The 16988-nt window shown below is 51.7% G+C and overlaps 2 protein-coding genes across 4 annotated transcripts in view; both read left to right on the top strand.

Annotated features, from left to right (window-relative positions):
* The window catches only part of PTPDC1 (protein tyrosine phosphatase domain containing 1), a 643782-nt gene that overhangs the window by 299940 nt on the left and 326854 nt on the right, over nucleotides 1-16988 (top strand). The window lies entirely within an intron of this gene.
* FAM120A (family with sequence similarity 120A) overlaps nucleotides 1-16988 on the top strand; it is a 97884-nt gene that overhangs the window by 63847 nt on the left and 17049 nt on the right. For all 3 annotated transcript variants that reach the window (XM_047700739.1, XM_047700738.1, XM_047700737.1), the window contains exons 11-12: nucleotides 8736-8985; nucleotides 15646-15760. In XM_047700739.1, the coding sequence (XP_047556695.1) occupies nucleotides 8736-8985; nucleotides 15646-15760 (365 nt within the window). The remainder of the gene's footprint in view (nucleotides 1-8735; nucleotides 8986-15645; nucleotides 15761-16988) is intronic.

Raw genomic sequence — 16988 nt, 5'->3', positions numbered from 1 at the left:
CAGGTGGCGTGTGCGTGCACACGGCCTGCAGCAGACAGGGCCCTGGTCACCATCCCCCTCGAGGACTCCAGCCGATCGACCCTGGGGTGGAGGGGAAGTGGAAAGACAGAAGAAGGTGCTGTTTGACATGTTGGCAAAAGCTGAGGTCAGAGCATGCATTTCCATCTTCCAATGGCCAGCATAATATTTGGGGAGAACCAAATATTTTTTGGTTTGAGAACCAAATGTCTTTTTGTTTCAGGTTATTTTATCTACTAATGTGGGAAATGTAAAAGTCACTGTATATCTATTAGGAAATACAGAAAAGTTTCCCAAAACATACAGTTTAAAATAAGAATATCCTGAACTGTGGATATCGTAGACCAGATTATCCCCTCAAATAAGACTGTTTAGGGACAGATCCCCTGCGTGTACAGTGGCTTGGTGCAGGCGTGGTGGCTCAGGGACACATATGACAGTAGGTCTTATCTTTGGACTCTGAACTAGAGAGATTCTAGCAATTCTAAAAGCTTTTTCCATAGGTTCTGATATTTTCTGTTTCTGATTACGTGGTCGGTAAGCTTTATTCTAAAGAATGAAGTGTCTGCCAGTGCCCTGGCTTGAGGGTGGCCACTGAACTCTGAAGCTGCCTCTAGCTGATTGTCGGCCACCTTGACTGGGTCTGGAGGCTCCATGGAAACACTCTTGTCGGTGGACGCTGCAAGGCCAGGACGTTCCTGGTGGACACATCCTCTTTCTCACTTTACACAGGGTCAGCCAGTCTTCGGCACTGGCTGGCCCGGGCCTGCAGCTGTGACCTCCCTTCCAGGGCCATGGCCCCTTGCTTCTGCCTTGGCCTAGACTGCCAGGTGCCACAGAGCTCTGGGCAGCCCCACTTTCTGCCGTGTCCTCGGCTCTGGAGCACCATTTTGGCTTTTGCGGTGAAGGCTGTTCTTTTTCTCATTTGGTTATATTCCAGAAACAGTTATCTTTACTTAGCACGCTCCTGGGAGTTTTCCAGGATGGGTCCCGTCTGCAGCATCCACAGCTTTGTAGAGCCGTCCGGGTGGGCTGTGCTCGGTGCACACTGCCAGTGGTGGGCAGTGTGTGCTCCTCTCATCTAGGGAGTTCTGCGTCACAGGTGAGCTGCGGGTGCCAGGGACAACCGGAAGTAAGCGTTGGTCTCTGCCCTGCTGCAGGTGTGCGGTGCCCCCGCGGCACACGGCATGCTCACCCTCTCGGTGCTTGTTCCGTACCTGGGCGGTGCAGATGTCCAGCTGGCCCCTGAGCAGGCAGTAGGGGATGCAGGGGGCATGGGATGGCACTCACTGCACAAACCAGCACCCTCGGGGCATAAACAAGAGAGCAGCGCACTGCGGTTCCAGGCCGGGCGTGCGCATGTGCCACGCTGTGGGGCTTGGCGCTTGCCGAGAGAGTACAGGTGGGGTAGCGTAGGAACAAGATGGTGAAGAGGAAGAGAGGAGTGGCGCAGACAGACTCCAAGCTTTTCTAAAGCTCTTTATTTATTTTGAGAGAGAGGGAGCTGGGGAGGTGAGGCAGAAGGAGAGAGAGAATCTTGAGTAGGCTGTGCACTAAGCACAGAGCCTGATGCGGGGCTCGATCTCGCAACCCTCAGATCATGTCCTGAGGCTAAACCAAGAGTTGAACACTTAACTGAATGCGCCACCCACTTGCCCCCTGGCTGAGTTTCTGGAGGAGGATGGTGCTGCGCATTGGTCTTTTTGCTCAGGTGATGGAAGAAAGTGGGTTCTGACTTCTCGGTCCGTCACGGGGAAACCACTGAAGGGTGGGGGAGGGTGGGACATTTCTGTTCAGGGGAGTGAGTTGAGTAGGGACAGGCAGCTGAACTGAGACAGAGGGAAAGGAGCTGTGAACCAGCCCTGGGACGTCAGTGGCACCTAGAGAAGTGTGTGATTCACGGGCATTACAGGTAACGGTGAACCTCTAGGTGGAAAGATGTGTCCCTTTGACCTCTGAGTCCATGGGTTAAGAGACTGTGGTTAGCTCTGTAATGAGTGGCTTTAGAATCCAGGTCTGTTTGGTCTTCTTGGGGACCTGATACGCTTGAATTTGTTTCATGCATTGGTTGTCTTAATGAGGGGAAAACAGCATTAGAAAAGGTTTTTAGGTCAGTAATGCCTGCCCTTAGTTGCTGACTATCATGGTAACCAAGCTCCTGCTTCCTACAGGGGGAGTTATGTCCTTAGGCACTGTTGGGAGCCTAGAGCCGGAACACCGGCAGCTTTCCTAGAGCAAACCTTGTGTGAGGGAGGAACGTGCGCACTGGTGACCTTACACCTCTCACGAACAGTGCATTACGGTGGTTCCCCAAGGACTGCTCGCTGAGGCCCACTCTTAGATCCCAGCTGACTCTCGGTGCTAATGTGAGATGCCCCTGCCATGGGTTTCCTGCCTGAACCAGGTCGTAAGTGATGGTGCATTTCAGTGCTCTTAGGGAGGAAGCCCTTGGGGCTGTGGATGAGGTGAGGATGACGGTAGTCGTGCTCACAGCAGTTGCTCCAGAGTTCCTGGTCGGCAGGGTTTGAGAGTTGAGTTTGCAAAAACCTGGATTTACCCCCTGGCCACTCTTAAGACCATCTGTGGATGGAATGAAGTCAGTGGCACTTAGCACGAGAGTCAGAAAGCACTGACCGTGCACCATGAGCTCTTTGGGGCAGGTTTGTTTCTCAGATGCCAACTGGCCCCGCGGTCTGCGCCATGCATCCCAGGTGAGCCAGCTGTCTGAAGCAGGTGAGGCTTCGGGCCCAGCACAGTGTCAGCATGCTGGGTGTACAGACGCAGGTTTGACGTGCTCACTGTGACAGCTGGGGGATCCCTGGGAGGGCTTTGTTGTCAGAGAGAAACAGAGGGCACATGGAAGTCTAAGGGATTGTTTAAAAATATTGAACTCTCACCACATTGAAGACATGTACCCATTTGGAAATGTAGTCTCTCTCTTTCTCTCTTTTTTTAAGGAGGCTTTGGGCCCAGTGTGGAGTCCAATGCAGGGCCTGAACCCATGACCCTGAGATCAAGACCTAAGCCAAGATCAAGAGTCAGACACTTAACTGACTGAGCCACCCAGCCACCCCGGAAATGTAGTCTCTTGATCAAGACACAGGATAAAACGTTTCATAGTCTATAATGAGTGCTCCAGTGCTTGTGTGATTTAGCAAAGGTTCATTTTTAAAGTCATGTGGTTAAAGCGGGATATCCACCCTCAGATCCTTAAAAACTCTGGCCTGTGAAAGTCCTACTGAATTATGTGTTGGCAGACTGTTTTCCATGCGTCCATCCCTGGATTCCATTGTTTTGCTGTTAGGAGATCCATCAGAAGCTTGTTTTATAGGACAATAAGATGCTCAAAGTCACCAACAGGAGGCCCATGCGGAAGTCTGCAGACCTGGCACAAGCGATTAGCCCCGGGTTCTGCATGGGGACAGAGGCAGTTGCTTTGGGGTGAGGTGGGTGCAGAGATCTGTCTTTGTCATTGCCAACACTTGGGCGGGGTCCAGGGACAGTCGCCAGGCCGGAGGTTTGGAGCATGAAGCTCCCACCCTGCTGGTGTCTCCAGCCTTGCTGCCCCTCGGGGGTGCCCTCGGGTGCCCTTCAACCCCCCCAGGGCCAGCAGGAGGGGCAGGAAGAAAGGGGGCCTGGTTCCAGAAGGACTGCAGGGTAACAAGGCTCCTCAGCCACTGGAGAAGAGGTAGAAGTCCAGGAGATAAAGCTCAGTGATGGGCGTGTTTTCTAGTTATTGTTCCCTTATGAAAACTGGCCTCTGTTTTCTTCAATAAGACTCCCCAGGACCTCAAAATTAGGTAAGAGAAACAGGCTTATACACGGTGAAGGGACATAAGGTATAGACAAAAGATGAAAATCTCCACTTTCTAAATAGTCAAGAAAAGCCAAGAGAATATAGATTTTTTTCGTGGTCCAGTTTGCTTTTTGCTTTAGAAATTTTGTTTGTGCCAAGTAATTGGTTCTGCTAATTAGAAAGGAGTAAAATTAAATTGTTTCACTATGGACTATATTATAAAACAGAATAACATGACCCATATTAGTGCGTTGTTTTAATATGTGTGAAATTTGGTTGTCATACACATTTCCCCTGTGATTTTGTGAAGGCTGTTTATGTTTATCTGAATTTCCTTACTCTACAAAGCGTTCCATGAGTAGCCTTGGCTACTGCCTTTTCCTCACCAGCCTTCGAGCAGCTGAGCCTGAGGGGCAGCTGCACAGGCGGACAGCTCCATGCGGCAGTCTGTGGGCCTCCTTCATGTGCATCGCAGGTCCTTGCCCTCCTGGGTTCTGATGTGTTGGGAGCACCAGGCTCTGGAGCCTGCAGGGAGGGCACCACACACGGCGTTCATACAGGGGAGTGGAGAGCCGGCTGGACCCCGCCGCCGCCTCATGCGTCGGCTTCCTGTGGGAAGGAAGGCCCAGCTGCCGTTGTGCCCAGTGTTCTGTTTCTGTGTAGATACCGAAGAACCAGATTTTGTTTTCACTTGTGTGGTTGTGTTGTTTTTCTCTACTGTGAGGCTCAGCAAATGTAGCATTCCTCCTCCCGACGTGCGCACTTGCACACATGTCTGCTCACAGGCCATAGGCCCAGTGGGCCGTGTCGTGGGAGCGGCTTGTGTCCATCTTCTCCTTCAGCCGTACCCGTGATGTGTGCTTGCCCCCCTCGCACACTCAGCCTGTAGCGGGCATGGCTGGTGCCATGGCTGGGCTTAGGTGTTCTTCATCACGCAGCTCTGTCAGCAGCCACCTCCGGTTGGTTGGAATTGGCTTACGAAATGAACCATTTTCATTATTCCTGGTCAGGGATGGATCCCAGTCAGTTACAGCAGATTTGCAAGGTAGCTGGCCGCCCTGTGTTTCCATGTGACGCCAAAGACGATGACTCCCATCAGGCACTTTGGTAAAGACGGTGCATCATAAACGTAGCCTCTAGCAGTACAGAAAACAACACGCTGGAGTTGTTTTTGCCAATATAAATGTTACTTTAACGCAGGAGAAGGAAGATAGTCTCCTGTTCAGTGCTTTCAGGTCTGCCTGAAAGGGTGAGTTTTTCTGTTGGTGGAAAAGCTGAGTTGAGTGTTTGCTGACGGCACAGCTGGGTCTGTTGACCTCTGGGCATGAGGTCATGTCTTACCACATGGACTTGTCATGGCCATGCTCTTGTCTGAGTTCTACATGTGTGTGTTCAAGGGGTGTGTAATACCGCAGCTTCCCCATGGGTGATCCCCACGTAACCAGTGCTTTTCACAAACACAGGAGCCCAGTGGATGTGCTGTTGGCTCCTCTGCCTCTGTTTGTCCCTGCGAGTGGAGTCACAGAGCCTGAACCCTCTGTCCTCCCGGGCAGGGGTGTGTACGCGTATATGCACATGGGCTGTCACATGTCACCCTGGAAACTGACATCCCTGGGGTCCTTTATCAACATTAGGCTTTCAACGAGTTAACTGTGGTCGACCTCACACGCTTGCAGCCTGTAGCCATGTAACAGGCAGGAGGTGCCTATGTTTCCTTCCCAAGATTGCGTTCCAGTAAGTCCTCAGCCCCTTTCCGTGGTACCTGGTCCCAGGGCTGGGCCTCAGGGTTTAAGGATACCCTGGGTGTGACATGGCACGTGGGGATTGGCCCCTGAGGACCCCCAGCCTCCCCAGCTCCCCCCACCCTGCCTGGTACATAGAAGGTGCTCAGTAAATGCATATGAGGTGATTGGCTGTAGGTTCTAGCACTATTAAGTGGTATGCAGAAAGATTTCCAGAACCAGATACATACATGTTTTTTTGTTTGTTTGTTTTTGTTTTTTTGACAGAGAGAAATCACAAGTAGGCAGAGAGGCAGGCAGAGAGAGAGAGGAGGAAGCAGGCTCCCCGCTGAGCAGAAAGCCCGATGCGGGGCTCGAACCCAGGACCTGGGATCATGACCTGAGCCGAAGGCAGCGGCTTAACCCACTGAGCCACCCAGGCGCCCCCCAGATACACACATGTTAAAGATAAAACAAGTTGGGAGCTGCTTTATTCTCGGAACAAAGTTTTGTGTTCCTGCACTTGCATTTCCTAAATTAGATTTGAGCTGTTCATGAGTAGTAGAGATGGGCAACAAAAATACTTAGAACGACAAGAGGAAGTGAATACACGGGACCCCTCTTTCATAGGGAGCACAGCCCCTCCCCGCCTCGCTCCTCGAGAGTGCAGAGTGTGTCCCCAGCAGTGTCTCCAGGCAGTTCCCAGCAGCCGCTGCCAGCTGGAAGGATGTGCGCACAGCAGCTCTCCTGGAAATTGGGACACATGTGGGACCCTCTGAGCCCGCTGTGCACACCGCGGTCTTGGAGCCTAGGGGATGAGGTGGGGACAGGTGGGAATGAGAGCTGGCTCCGTGTCCCCCACCTGCCTTCCATGTGGGGCCTGGGCCTCAAGAACAAGAGTGTGCTACCCAAACCTATTTCCAGATGAAAGCAAGACACGATAAAGTAAAATGACCTTGGTAGGTGTTAGTGAGCAGCGGGGTCAGAAGTGGAGATGGACTTAGTGGGGACGCCTCCCAGAGTGGACTCAGATCAGAGACCTGGCGCCGGGCAGCCACCTCGTGTGAGCATGCGTGCATGTGTGTAGGTGTGCATGTACATTGGGGAGAAAGTGAAAGAACCTAGATGAGCTAATCCTACAACCAAAGATAAAATCTAACCAGTACCTTTAATACTTTGCCGCCAAAATGAACATGTTAATATATATTCGTGCGTTTTTGCATTTTTGGCATGGAAATGTACTTGTGGATTAACCAGTAGACACACATAGCAGCCTGCTGGTTGAGGGCTTGTTCTGTGACCAGCCTTGGCCTGCTTATCCGGGGCTGACGACTGCCAGCCTCTGATACTCATTGGGCCGAGGGCGCCTTGTGGTGACACTGCCCGGTGTGCGTGCTGCATGTGCCGAGACTTGGCAGGCGTGGAGCTAGATTGTGAGTCCAAGGACAGGGACTGTGTGGGTGCGTGTCTGGCGTCTCAAAACACGGATGACTACAAAGATGCATGTGTTTATATATATGTGTGTATCTGTTTGCACTTGATGGACTTTAAGTATTTTATGCGTTTTAGGTTTTTTTAGCACTTAAATGTTAAGATACTCAAATGTGAATGAAAGGGATTTCCCCAGTGACAAAACAGTAACTTTTTTGGAAGAAGACAGTTCTGGGGAGCTATCTCGACCTGTACCCTGCTCCAGCAGCCTGCTCCTGGGGGTGGGGTCTCAGGGCTCCACAGCAGCACACCTTTCCCTGCCTTGTCTGCGGCTGGGTGTGCGGAGCTGGCTGTCCTGTTGCTGATGTCCTGTGTGTCCGGATGTCTGGCTGCCCACATTCTCCCGGACCTTGTGCAGATGGGACGGGGTGGAGCTGCAGGTGGTCCTTCGGTCATTCCACCAGTCGGAATGTGGGCCTTCAGTCTCCTGTCTGCCTTGGGAGGAGGTACTTTTGGGAAAGTGAACCCATCTGGGCTGCTGTCATTTGGGTAGAAGGAGCCTGTGGGAGAGGACAGTGGAGTTCTAGTGCCATCTTGGTTCTGGTTGGGCTCCATCTGTGCTCCGGTGCTCTTGGGCCCAAGTGAGCTGGCATTGCCTAGGAAATGCACACCCAGAGCCCGGCATCGGCCTGTCCCGTCAGTGCCGCGAGGAGACAATGGAACGCAGTCCCTGTGGTGGCGTGCCGTGTCTTCACTGCAACTCCCCCATCACACTTTATCTTACTGGATTCAAACTTGCATGGGAAGAGGTGCTTGTTGGTGCTTTAGGAATTAACAGACTCGAATAGTGGTAAGACGGCTGAGGAGAAGAGGCCGTAGTTTTGTATTAGATTAGCGTGGACCCTCTTGCCTTTTTGGAGGTGAAATGGGGAATTTTATTCTTTGTCTTCAGTCCTGAATAGAATTATCGTGTGCTGATATCACCTGGGATTTCAAAACACCGAATCTTGCCTCATTTTGCCGCCTTACTGGGCTTTTGGGGTCTCACTGCAGGAAGCTTGTTCTTGCTCATCTCAAAACACAGTTTAACAGGGGCGCCTGAGGGTGCCCTCAGCAGACTGGCACCAAGTGCAGGTTATTTCTCAAATCTGATTAGTGAAGATATCTGTGTAGAAAAGATTAGCTATCTCAATTGGATTTCCTTTGGATTTCCATGATAATCACACACTTCTGTGAATTTTAGCAGTTATTATTTTTTTTTTTAAAGATTTTATTTATTTGAGAGAGAGAGAGAGACAGAGTGAGAGAGCATGAGAGGAGAGGTCAGAGGGAGAAGCGGACTGCCCATGGAGCTGGGAGCCCGATGTGGGACTCGATCCCGGGACTCCAGGATCATGACCTGAGCCGAAGGCAGTTGCTTAACCAACTGAGCCACCCAGGCGCCCAGCAGTTATTATTAAAACTTAACAGACTTCATGTTTTCCAGTATCCTTGATTTATACATACTAGTTACATGGGGAAATCGAATCATGATTTGACTGAGGAGAAACTTACTGGTGGCCTGAATGGAAATCTGATTGAACCATGAAAGTGCGTCGGGGACAGAACGTTCTAGACCTGAGGACTGGTGGCCCGTGGCTTGCTGATGAGAGAGTGTGTGGTGTGAGCGGTGGCATCTTCAGACTGTATTTATCAGAGGGTTGGGTTTGTTTCGGCTTCCGGTGGCTGAGCTGGTCGTAAATGGTTCTCCTTGCTCTTCCCTCCTCCAGTTCCACCTGTGATCATTAAAGAGTGGGCAGCTTACAAAGGGAAGTCTCCACAGACGCCGGAACTGGTGGAAGCGCTTGCCTTCAGGGAGTGGACCTGCCCCAACCTGAAGAGGCTGTGGCTGGGGAAGGCAGTGGAGGACAAGAACCGCAGGATGAGGGCCTTCCTGGCCTGCATGAGGTCAGACACGCCAGCCATGCTCAACCCGGCCAGCGTGCCCACCCACCTCACGGTGCTGTGCTGCGTCCTACGGTAGGTGCGGCTGGGCGTCCCCAGATGACTTCCGTGTGGCACATGCACAGCCGTGTCCGATGAGTTGTCTTTGTTCTGTAGTCACGTCTGTGATGGAAATGCACGTGCATTTGGGTTGATTCTGCGTGGAATATTTACGGAATGGGTGCATTTGGTGAATGTCTTGTGTGTGAATATCATACTGATTTTAAACATGATCTGTCCTTTAAATATTAGCAATTTTGAAGGCTGTACATATTATGTGATATTTAGAGTTCTGTAGGGAGAATGTACCTCTTTTATCATGTACAGATTGGTATGGACTTGTGTTATTGGTTTTATTCCTGACGTGTCCTTGTTTATTTGGTGGCTCAGATTGTTCCAGCTCAGGCATTGGGGGCGCATTCAGTGGGCCCTTGTGTCCCTTCTCCCCCAGCACACTCTTGCTTTCTAGCACCACAACATGCCGGGGCTTGTTCTCTATCTTCCCTGTTTTGCCCCAGATCCTGTCCTCTCCAGGGGGCTGGCTCCTGCCCTTGGAGAGGGATCGAAAACCTGGATCTGGGCGCTGCGTGCTGCCGTGCCCTCAGCTGACAGGCCCCATTTGGGTACCATTGGTGCTGGGAGTGAAGTTGTGTTGGCATCACCTCAGTTCGCTTCATTACTTTTTTGAGGGGTTTTTTTGAACCAATTTCCAACTTGGGAGAAAGTTGCAAGTACTGTATAAAGAGCTTTCTTTGTTTAAGAGTTTAATTTTTTTTAAAGATTTTATTTATTTGACAGAGAGAGATCACAAGTAGGCAGAGAGGCAGGCAGAGAGAGGGAAGCAGGGTCCCTGCCGAACAGAGAGCCTGACATGGGGCTGGATCCCAGGGCTCTGAGATCATGACCTGAGCCGAAGGCAGAGGCTCAACCCACTGAGCCACCCAGGCGTCCCAAGAGTTTTAATTTTTTTTTAAATTGAATTATATAATATGCATTATATTAGTTTCATTTGTACAGTATATTGATACAATAGTCACGTGCATTTCCAGTGCTCACCACACACACAGACTCCCCAGTACAGAGTAGAAACTGGTGGTTGCAGAGTGGGAGGTGATGGGGGGTAGGCAAAAATAGAGCCTTTTTTATTTTTTTATTTTTTTTATTTTTTTAATTTTTTAAAAGATTTTATTTATTTATTTGACAGAGAGAGATCACAAGTAGAGAGGCAGGCAGAAAGAGGGAGGGAAGCAGGCTCCCCGCTGAGCAGAGAGCCCGATGCGGGACTCGATCCCAGGACCCTGAGATCATGACCCGAGCCGAAGGCAGCGGCTTAACACACTGAGCCACCCAGGCACCCCAATAGAGCCTTTTTTAAACCCACACATTGGAGTGTGGTTTTCGAACAAACAAGGACATTTGCTGATAGAAGCACAATGTAATCACCAGAATCAATCAACATCATGCCTTATTTCTGTCTTAACTTCAGAATCCATTTAAGACTCTCTCTTTGTGTTTGGAGGTAAAGTCCTGTTGGTTTTTCTGCCGAACGCCGGGAGGTCCAGCTGCCCCTCTGTTGCTGTGGTCTCTTGCGGGCTGTGTGCCTGCGCCCCAACCATGAGGCGGGGTGGGTGTCGGCAGGCCTCTGCGGTGGGGCCTTTGTTTCATGCGAGGCTGTTTGTGTCAACACTCCACCCTTCCTCAGACCTCCACGGACTCCCAGCTTCTGCCTTCTTCAGTGGCCCCCAGGCTACTCCTGCCATCGCTAAGTCTGGTGCTTTGTTGTCACCGGCTGGGGCTGTGTCAGGCTGGGCTGTGTGTTCTCCTGACGGGTCTCCATCATCCTGGGAGCACCTTCCTTCTTCTCTTTCTCCAGGCAGCCCTGCTTCCTATGGGTACAGACGGTCAGGTCTCCCAGGCCCTCCCACACCACATGGCGGCCTCTCAGCCTGTGGGGCCCAGCCCTGTGTGTCCCTCCTGCCTCGCCCCCGACTCCCCTGTTTCTCCCCCTGGGCTGAGCACGGGACAGAGCTTCAGTCGAGTGTTCGGTTCCCGACATTTCTTACATTCATCATAGGCTTTAAGGTCAGTGACTCATGTAGAAGCCTCTGCTTCACCAGACTGAGGTCGGCTGACACAGGCGTATTGAGGATTGCTTTGTGGGAGAGACTAGATCTTTGTTTCAAATCTCCTTTTTTCCTTGAATGGAAAATTCATTTATGGACCTCTTTTTATCAGTGATGATTTTGGATGTTCTGAGATCAAATTAGCAAGAATAAATTAAGTTGATTGTGTTTCTCTCTTCTGAGTTTAAATCGGTGTGTGGCCTTTGACCCCAGCGGACTGCTGAGTGTCCGCCATCCTGGAGAGAGGCTCTCTTGCCGCCTGCTGCACCCGAGGCCACCCTCCTCACCTGGTCTCCATCCTTGTCCCCGTGGCCCCTCCTTGGCCATCACTCTTAGGCCTTTGTAAAGTCTTCCAGATTTTAGGATTGTCCTGGTCCCCGTTTTTAAGACAGTCTTTATGGTTGATTTTTTTGTGTGGTTGTTTGTAGAAAATATACTCATTTTAGAACTTGGGAAGATTATTAAATGTGACTGTCATGAGAGGCTCTAGCACTCTGGTGAGAGGCAGGTGACCTGCTTGGCTGTGGAAATGGGCGGACACCTGAGGTTTCTGGTGCAGAGAGCCTCTCACAGTTTCAGGTCCTGAGGTGGTGGAGCTGGTTGGGGAGACAGTCAGGGAGAGGTGAGGGACTGTGGTTCACAGGGCAAGTACCTGGGGGCTTGGGGGCTGGACACCAGTAAACAGGCTGGTCCACTCCCACTAAGAGAGTCTGTTCTACCTTCTGCATTTTAGGCTTGGGGACAAGCAGGTGATAGGCACACTGCACAGCCCCCTTTGGCTCCATGGCACGACCTCAGGTCATGGGGATAGGCTGAGTCGGAGGTCTCACATTTTGGAGGGGGTGGTGCATGGAGGGGCCAGGAGGAGAGGTCAGGGTTGATGTGTGCCTCTGAGGCCCTGGGGTCGGGCTTAGGTCCCGGGAGGGGAGGCAGTGAGGCCCTGTGGGTGCCCAGCAGATGACTGTTGCCGGATAGAATCAGTTCCTACCTCAGGTTTGGCGGCTCATCTCTTGAAAATCAACACTCGAAAGACAGGTGAGGGTGGGAAGTGAGAGGTTGCTTTATTCAGGAAGCCGGCAACTGGGGAAGAGGGTCGACTAATGTCTGGATGGCCACCGTCCCTGTCCAGGCCTAGCAGGAGGGTGTTGGAGGGGGAGGTACGGGAAATGGGGAGGGGGCTGCGAGTGGGGGACGCGGTGCCCAGGCGTTTGGCTCTGTGTCCATGGGACCCTTACGGACTTGCTGGCCTCTGTGGCAGGTGTTTTCAAATGTGGTCAGGCCTTATCTCCAGGGAGTCTGGTCCTTCACTCTCAAGGCCAATGGTCTGCAAATCCAAGGAGAGAGGGTTAGTTTGCCGTGGGCGGGGACGTAGGGCAGTGAGCAGGAGCTGGTAGGCGTGAGGCCAGCTCACTGCCAAGGCCGCGGGAGTGCGGCTGCTGACCCCCTGGCTGTGGTGGCTGCGGTGGCTGCGCGGGGCAGGGCTGGTGGTCAGCCACGGGGTTTCCCTTTCCTTAGCTTTCTTTTTTCTTTGTCTTTACTTTTTGGATTTTGTTTGTTTTGCATAACTTCAGACTTGAACAGATTGGGAGAGGAGTTCGAGGACTCTGTGGAGATCCTTCACCCAGACTCCCGACATGCTCGTTTTATTGCAGCAGATTTTTCTTGTTCTGTCCGTGTGTCCTGGCCCTTGAGTGGAAGTTGTGGGCCTGTACCCCTGAGCTCTTGGGTGTGTGTTTCTAAAAACAAAGACATTGTCAAAATCAGAAAACTCCTCTTAGTACAGCTCATGTATATGTTTTTCTGAGATTTTGCCAGTTGTCCCAGGGATGTCCTGCATCAGCAACAGGTGACCTCAACTCGTGCTGGCATTCAGCTGCCAAGTCTCTCCCAGTCCTCGAAGCTTCCAGGCTTCCTCCGGGTTGATGCGGAGCGAACACTGGTTTGTCTGCAGATAGTCCATCTTGTAGAGGGCACATGAAGTAACGGGGCGGCAGCCCCAGGAAGCTGTCCGTACAAACAGGCTCCCAGACCCTGGCTGCTGCTTGTCTGCCCCTGACTGGACTGTTTCTCGGTTTCGTGTGTACCAGTGTCTCTTTGCAGTGAGGTCTGTTCCTGTCTCTGGGCAGGTGGTCTGACAGTGTGGTGGTGGTTGTGGTCTTGATGCCTGTGTCCCTTCTGGGGCAGTCAACACTGTGACAGCAGCGGTGAGTGGGAGGATAGCAGCCAGATCTCTAGAACCATCCTTGCAAGGGGGGGTAGGGTGGAGGTGGGATGCAGACCTGAGCCGAGGTTCAGTGTGGGGGTGGAATGGGTGTCCAGAATAGGGCAGTAGGCGGCCTTCCCAGTCTACAGCTGAGACAGACGGCCCTCATCCCAAGGAGCTCATGTTCTGAGCCCCAGGCTGGATTCAGTCCTGGTGGGACTCAGGTCAGTAGGTAGATAAGGGGATGGAGGGCTTAAGCCCTGGAGCGAGACGCAGGCAGTTGGTGGTACTTGTGCCCGCACCCTGGGGAGCACAGCCTTCCCGGGGGGTGTCGCACTGGGACCTGCCCTTGCCTGGCCTTGCAGATGGCCTCCTACTGTCTGTGTGGGTGGAGCAGTGTGGCAGGTAGGGGGGCAGGCCAGGCCACTGCCCGTCACGTTCACTTTTGACCACGATGCCGTGGGGATGGCCTGTGTGGTGTGGTTTAGTCCAACCTTTCCGCTCATGCGTCGCACCCTTGTGCATCCAGAAAGAGGTGAACGGTGGTTTTGTGTAAAGGGGACTAGAAAGCCAAATGGAGGAGATACGGGTATTCTAACCAAAAACACTGTTGTTCAGCTAAACTGACTCCTAGGAGTCTTTGCTGCCAACAAAACCAGCCTGCCCCGGGGATGGCGTTTTTTCTCATTCATCATTTTAAAAGGAACATGGGAGGGTGTGCCGGGGAGGCATTCATGTCTTGTGGGCGTGCAGGGTGACACCGGAAGGCCGCACGGCACCAAGCACGTCCTGAGCCAGTGCTGTCCTCGCGCATGTGTTCGAGATAGCCGCTCTCGCGTTCTGCGCATTTCGTCACCGTCCAGGTGCGGCCCGATGTGCAGGAAGAGGCCATACCCAGACCCCAGTGTTTCCCACAGCCACTGTTGTTGGACGGGGGGCCATGTTCACACTTGCTGTGTCTCACATTAAGCCCTGACTCAGACTGTTGTCCCTACAGCTGTATGGGTGCTGCCTTTGTCACTGTGGCCATCGACAGTTCCATGAAGTGATACATGTCTGTTAAAGACACCCCACTAACCTGAGTTCCCACAGATGCAGCGTCTACCACTCATTTGCCTGGACATTACCCGTACTTCCTCCTCGCACCACGTCCTGTTCCTGAGAACGTGGAAGCTTTGCCGCGGGTCCCCGTCTCTGAGGTGGGGCAGGGTGGCCCCTGGCCTGGGGTTGCCGGGGCCATGGGGCTGGGAGGTGGGATGTGCCCGTGTAGACTGGTGCCTGGCACCTGCCGAGAACTTACGGTGTTCTCTTGAGGTTTTCATTGAAAATACTTCTCCTGATCCACTGGACAGAACCTCCTGCTTTGCCTGTTCATGCACATTCCCGTGGACGAATATTGATTATTACTGACACAGGGCTCCACACCAACTTGCTCCTGCTTTTACTGACTTAGATTTTTAGCTTGGAGAGAACTTCCTCAGCAGACAGGCCTGGGAAGGGCTTTGTGCATGTCGTGGCTCTTGCAGCTGTGTTTTAACTGCCCATCAGAGGTCACAGAGGGGTCTGTCACCCCAGGTTATTTTTAGCGACCAGCAGCAGCTTGACTGAGTCATCCTTCAGGAGACTTGGGCTGGGGCCATGGCAGCCATGCCTTGGCTCGGTGGCCTGGGGTTGACACGGAGGCAGGGCATGTGGCGAGGCAAGTAAGGAGGAAGACCGTGGATGCTGGTGGATCCCAGGCAGATGGCACGGATGGATGTTTCAGATTTGAAAGTCAATTTCACCCCAGCTGCTCACACCAGGGCTGCCCCCCAGATGCCAGGGTATCCAAGGGTTGTATGCTCTGGTGGTGGAGGCCGTGACATCAGTTCCGGTCCCTTGGGCCCCTTCCTGTCCCTTCCTCTGGTGTCCACATGCCAGGGCCCGAGCCTCTTCTGTGTACGTGTCTCACATACACTCGCTCCTCACTGGGAGCTGTGTCTTTTTTATTTGTACCTAAAGTCTGCCTCCCAGGTGTCTGGTCTTGAATTGAAATAAATAAATTGTGTAAACTAGTGCTTGAAATGTATTTTCAGGGTTTGAATACCGAAGAGAAGCCGTGTCAGAAATCCCCGAGCAGTGGCTTTGCAGCACGTGCATATGTGCTGTGCTGTTTTAATCACTCTGAAAGCAAACATTGTGTCAAGCCCAGGTGCCTTACACGAATTTGTAGCTGGTGTCCTGCAGTGCACATAGATGCTGGGGGAGAACTCTTGGTGGTACCCCCCACAGTGCGCGCCATCTGAGAGTCCTTAGAACCTGGGCGCCAGGTTGTACGTGTGCCCAGTGACTGCTCCATCCTGACACCAGACCCTCTCTGTCCACCTGTAGGTATATGGTGCAGTGGCCTGGAGCACGGATCCTGCGTCGCCAGGAGCTGGACGCCTTCCTGGCTCAGGCGCTGTCCCCCAAACTCTATGAGCCTGACCAGCTGCAGGAGCTTAAGGTAATGGACAAGCCTCATTCCTTGTGTTGGGAAGTGTTGCTTTGGAGTTCTGTGATGAGGGCTGACCTCACCGGGCAGAGCTGCTGAGAGCGCTAGACTGGAAAACCGAGCCGCGGACTTGGGAGCCTTCAGGGCAAAGGCAGTATCCTTCCTGGTGATGGAAACAGTCAAGTCTACTTCTGTCCAATAGAGGTTTTCCCTTATCACCAGGGGGTGTTTACTCTTATTTTCACATCAGGAAGTGAACTTGCTTGTTTGAGGTGGGGACCCTGAACCCTGGGGAGGGCTTGGTCTTCAGGATTGTCTCACATCTGGCCAGGATTCTTTTCTCATTTCGTTCTGTTGTTCCTAATAACAGCATTCATTTTCTCTAAAAAGTAGTCTTGGCCCTCCTCAATTGTAAACCCCTTTAAAAGCCACTTGAAGAACAGTGTTACACCATCATCCCTGCACCCCTTTTACTTAGCGTTTAACATCGTAATCCTTTTAATTTTTCCTTCCAGTAACTCCTTTTGTTCCTTATTGTTTTGGCAATGTTAATTTTCTCCAAGTGGTCCCCTGATTTTTCGGGGTGCTTATCTTTTCAGTGCACTTGGGTTAGTCGCTGTGTTCGCACGGCTGTACTTGCTTTCTGTAATGTCTGGGCTAAACTTTAGAAAGTTTAAGACTTTCCAGAGTTAGCTTAATCAGTTGATCTGCCTTTATTTTTAATGTACAGGGTTTGTTTTTCCTTTGACATAGTTTTTTGTTTTGTTTTGCTTTTTGTTTTTTAAATATTTGATTTGTAATCCGATAATCTCTTTTGACAAATTGCCTTCACTTTTAGATCTTTTTGCCATTCTTTATGAAGGCATTCTTTCCCTGGAGGGGTGTTCAAGGCTCACTGTATAGATTTTCAGTATTCCACAATTGGGGCCCAATCAATGTCTGGTTCCCATGAATTATTGAGTTAAATTCAGTAATTTGGTGTTGAGTAGCCCTCGACCATGCAGAGCCCAGGTCACATGTGGTCGCCCTAAGCTTCTCATGACTTCAGCACAAGCTAAATGAGACAACAAAACTTAGAACCCACCCCAAATTATATTCTTTACTTTGCAGATCAAGCTTTTCTGTTTGTTAGACAGAAATTATTTTCATTTGTAATGTTTTCGAATTTAAGTTTTCGTTCTAGAGTATTTGGCTGGGTGTCCCCGAAAAGCTGGCCCTCAGCGCAGGCTCTCGCTCCCGT

The sequence above is a fragment of the Lutra lutra genome, chromosome 13 (genome assembly GCF_902655055.1).
Source record: "Lutra lutra chromosome 13, mLutLut1.2, whole genome shotgun sequence".
Classification (NCBI taxonomy): Eukaryota; Metazoa; Chordata; class Mammalia; order Carnivora; family Mustelidae; genus Lutra; species Lutra lutra.
This window is presented reverse-complemented; position numbering and strand designations above follow the sequence as displayed.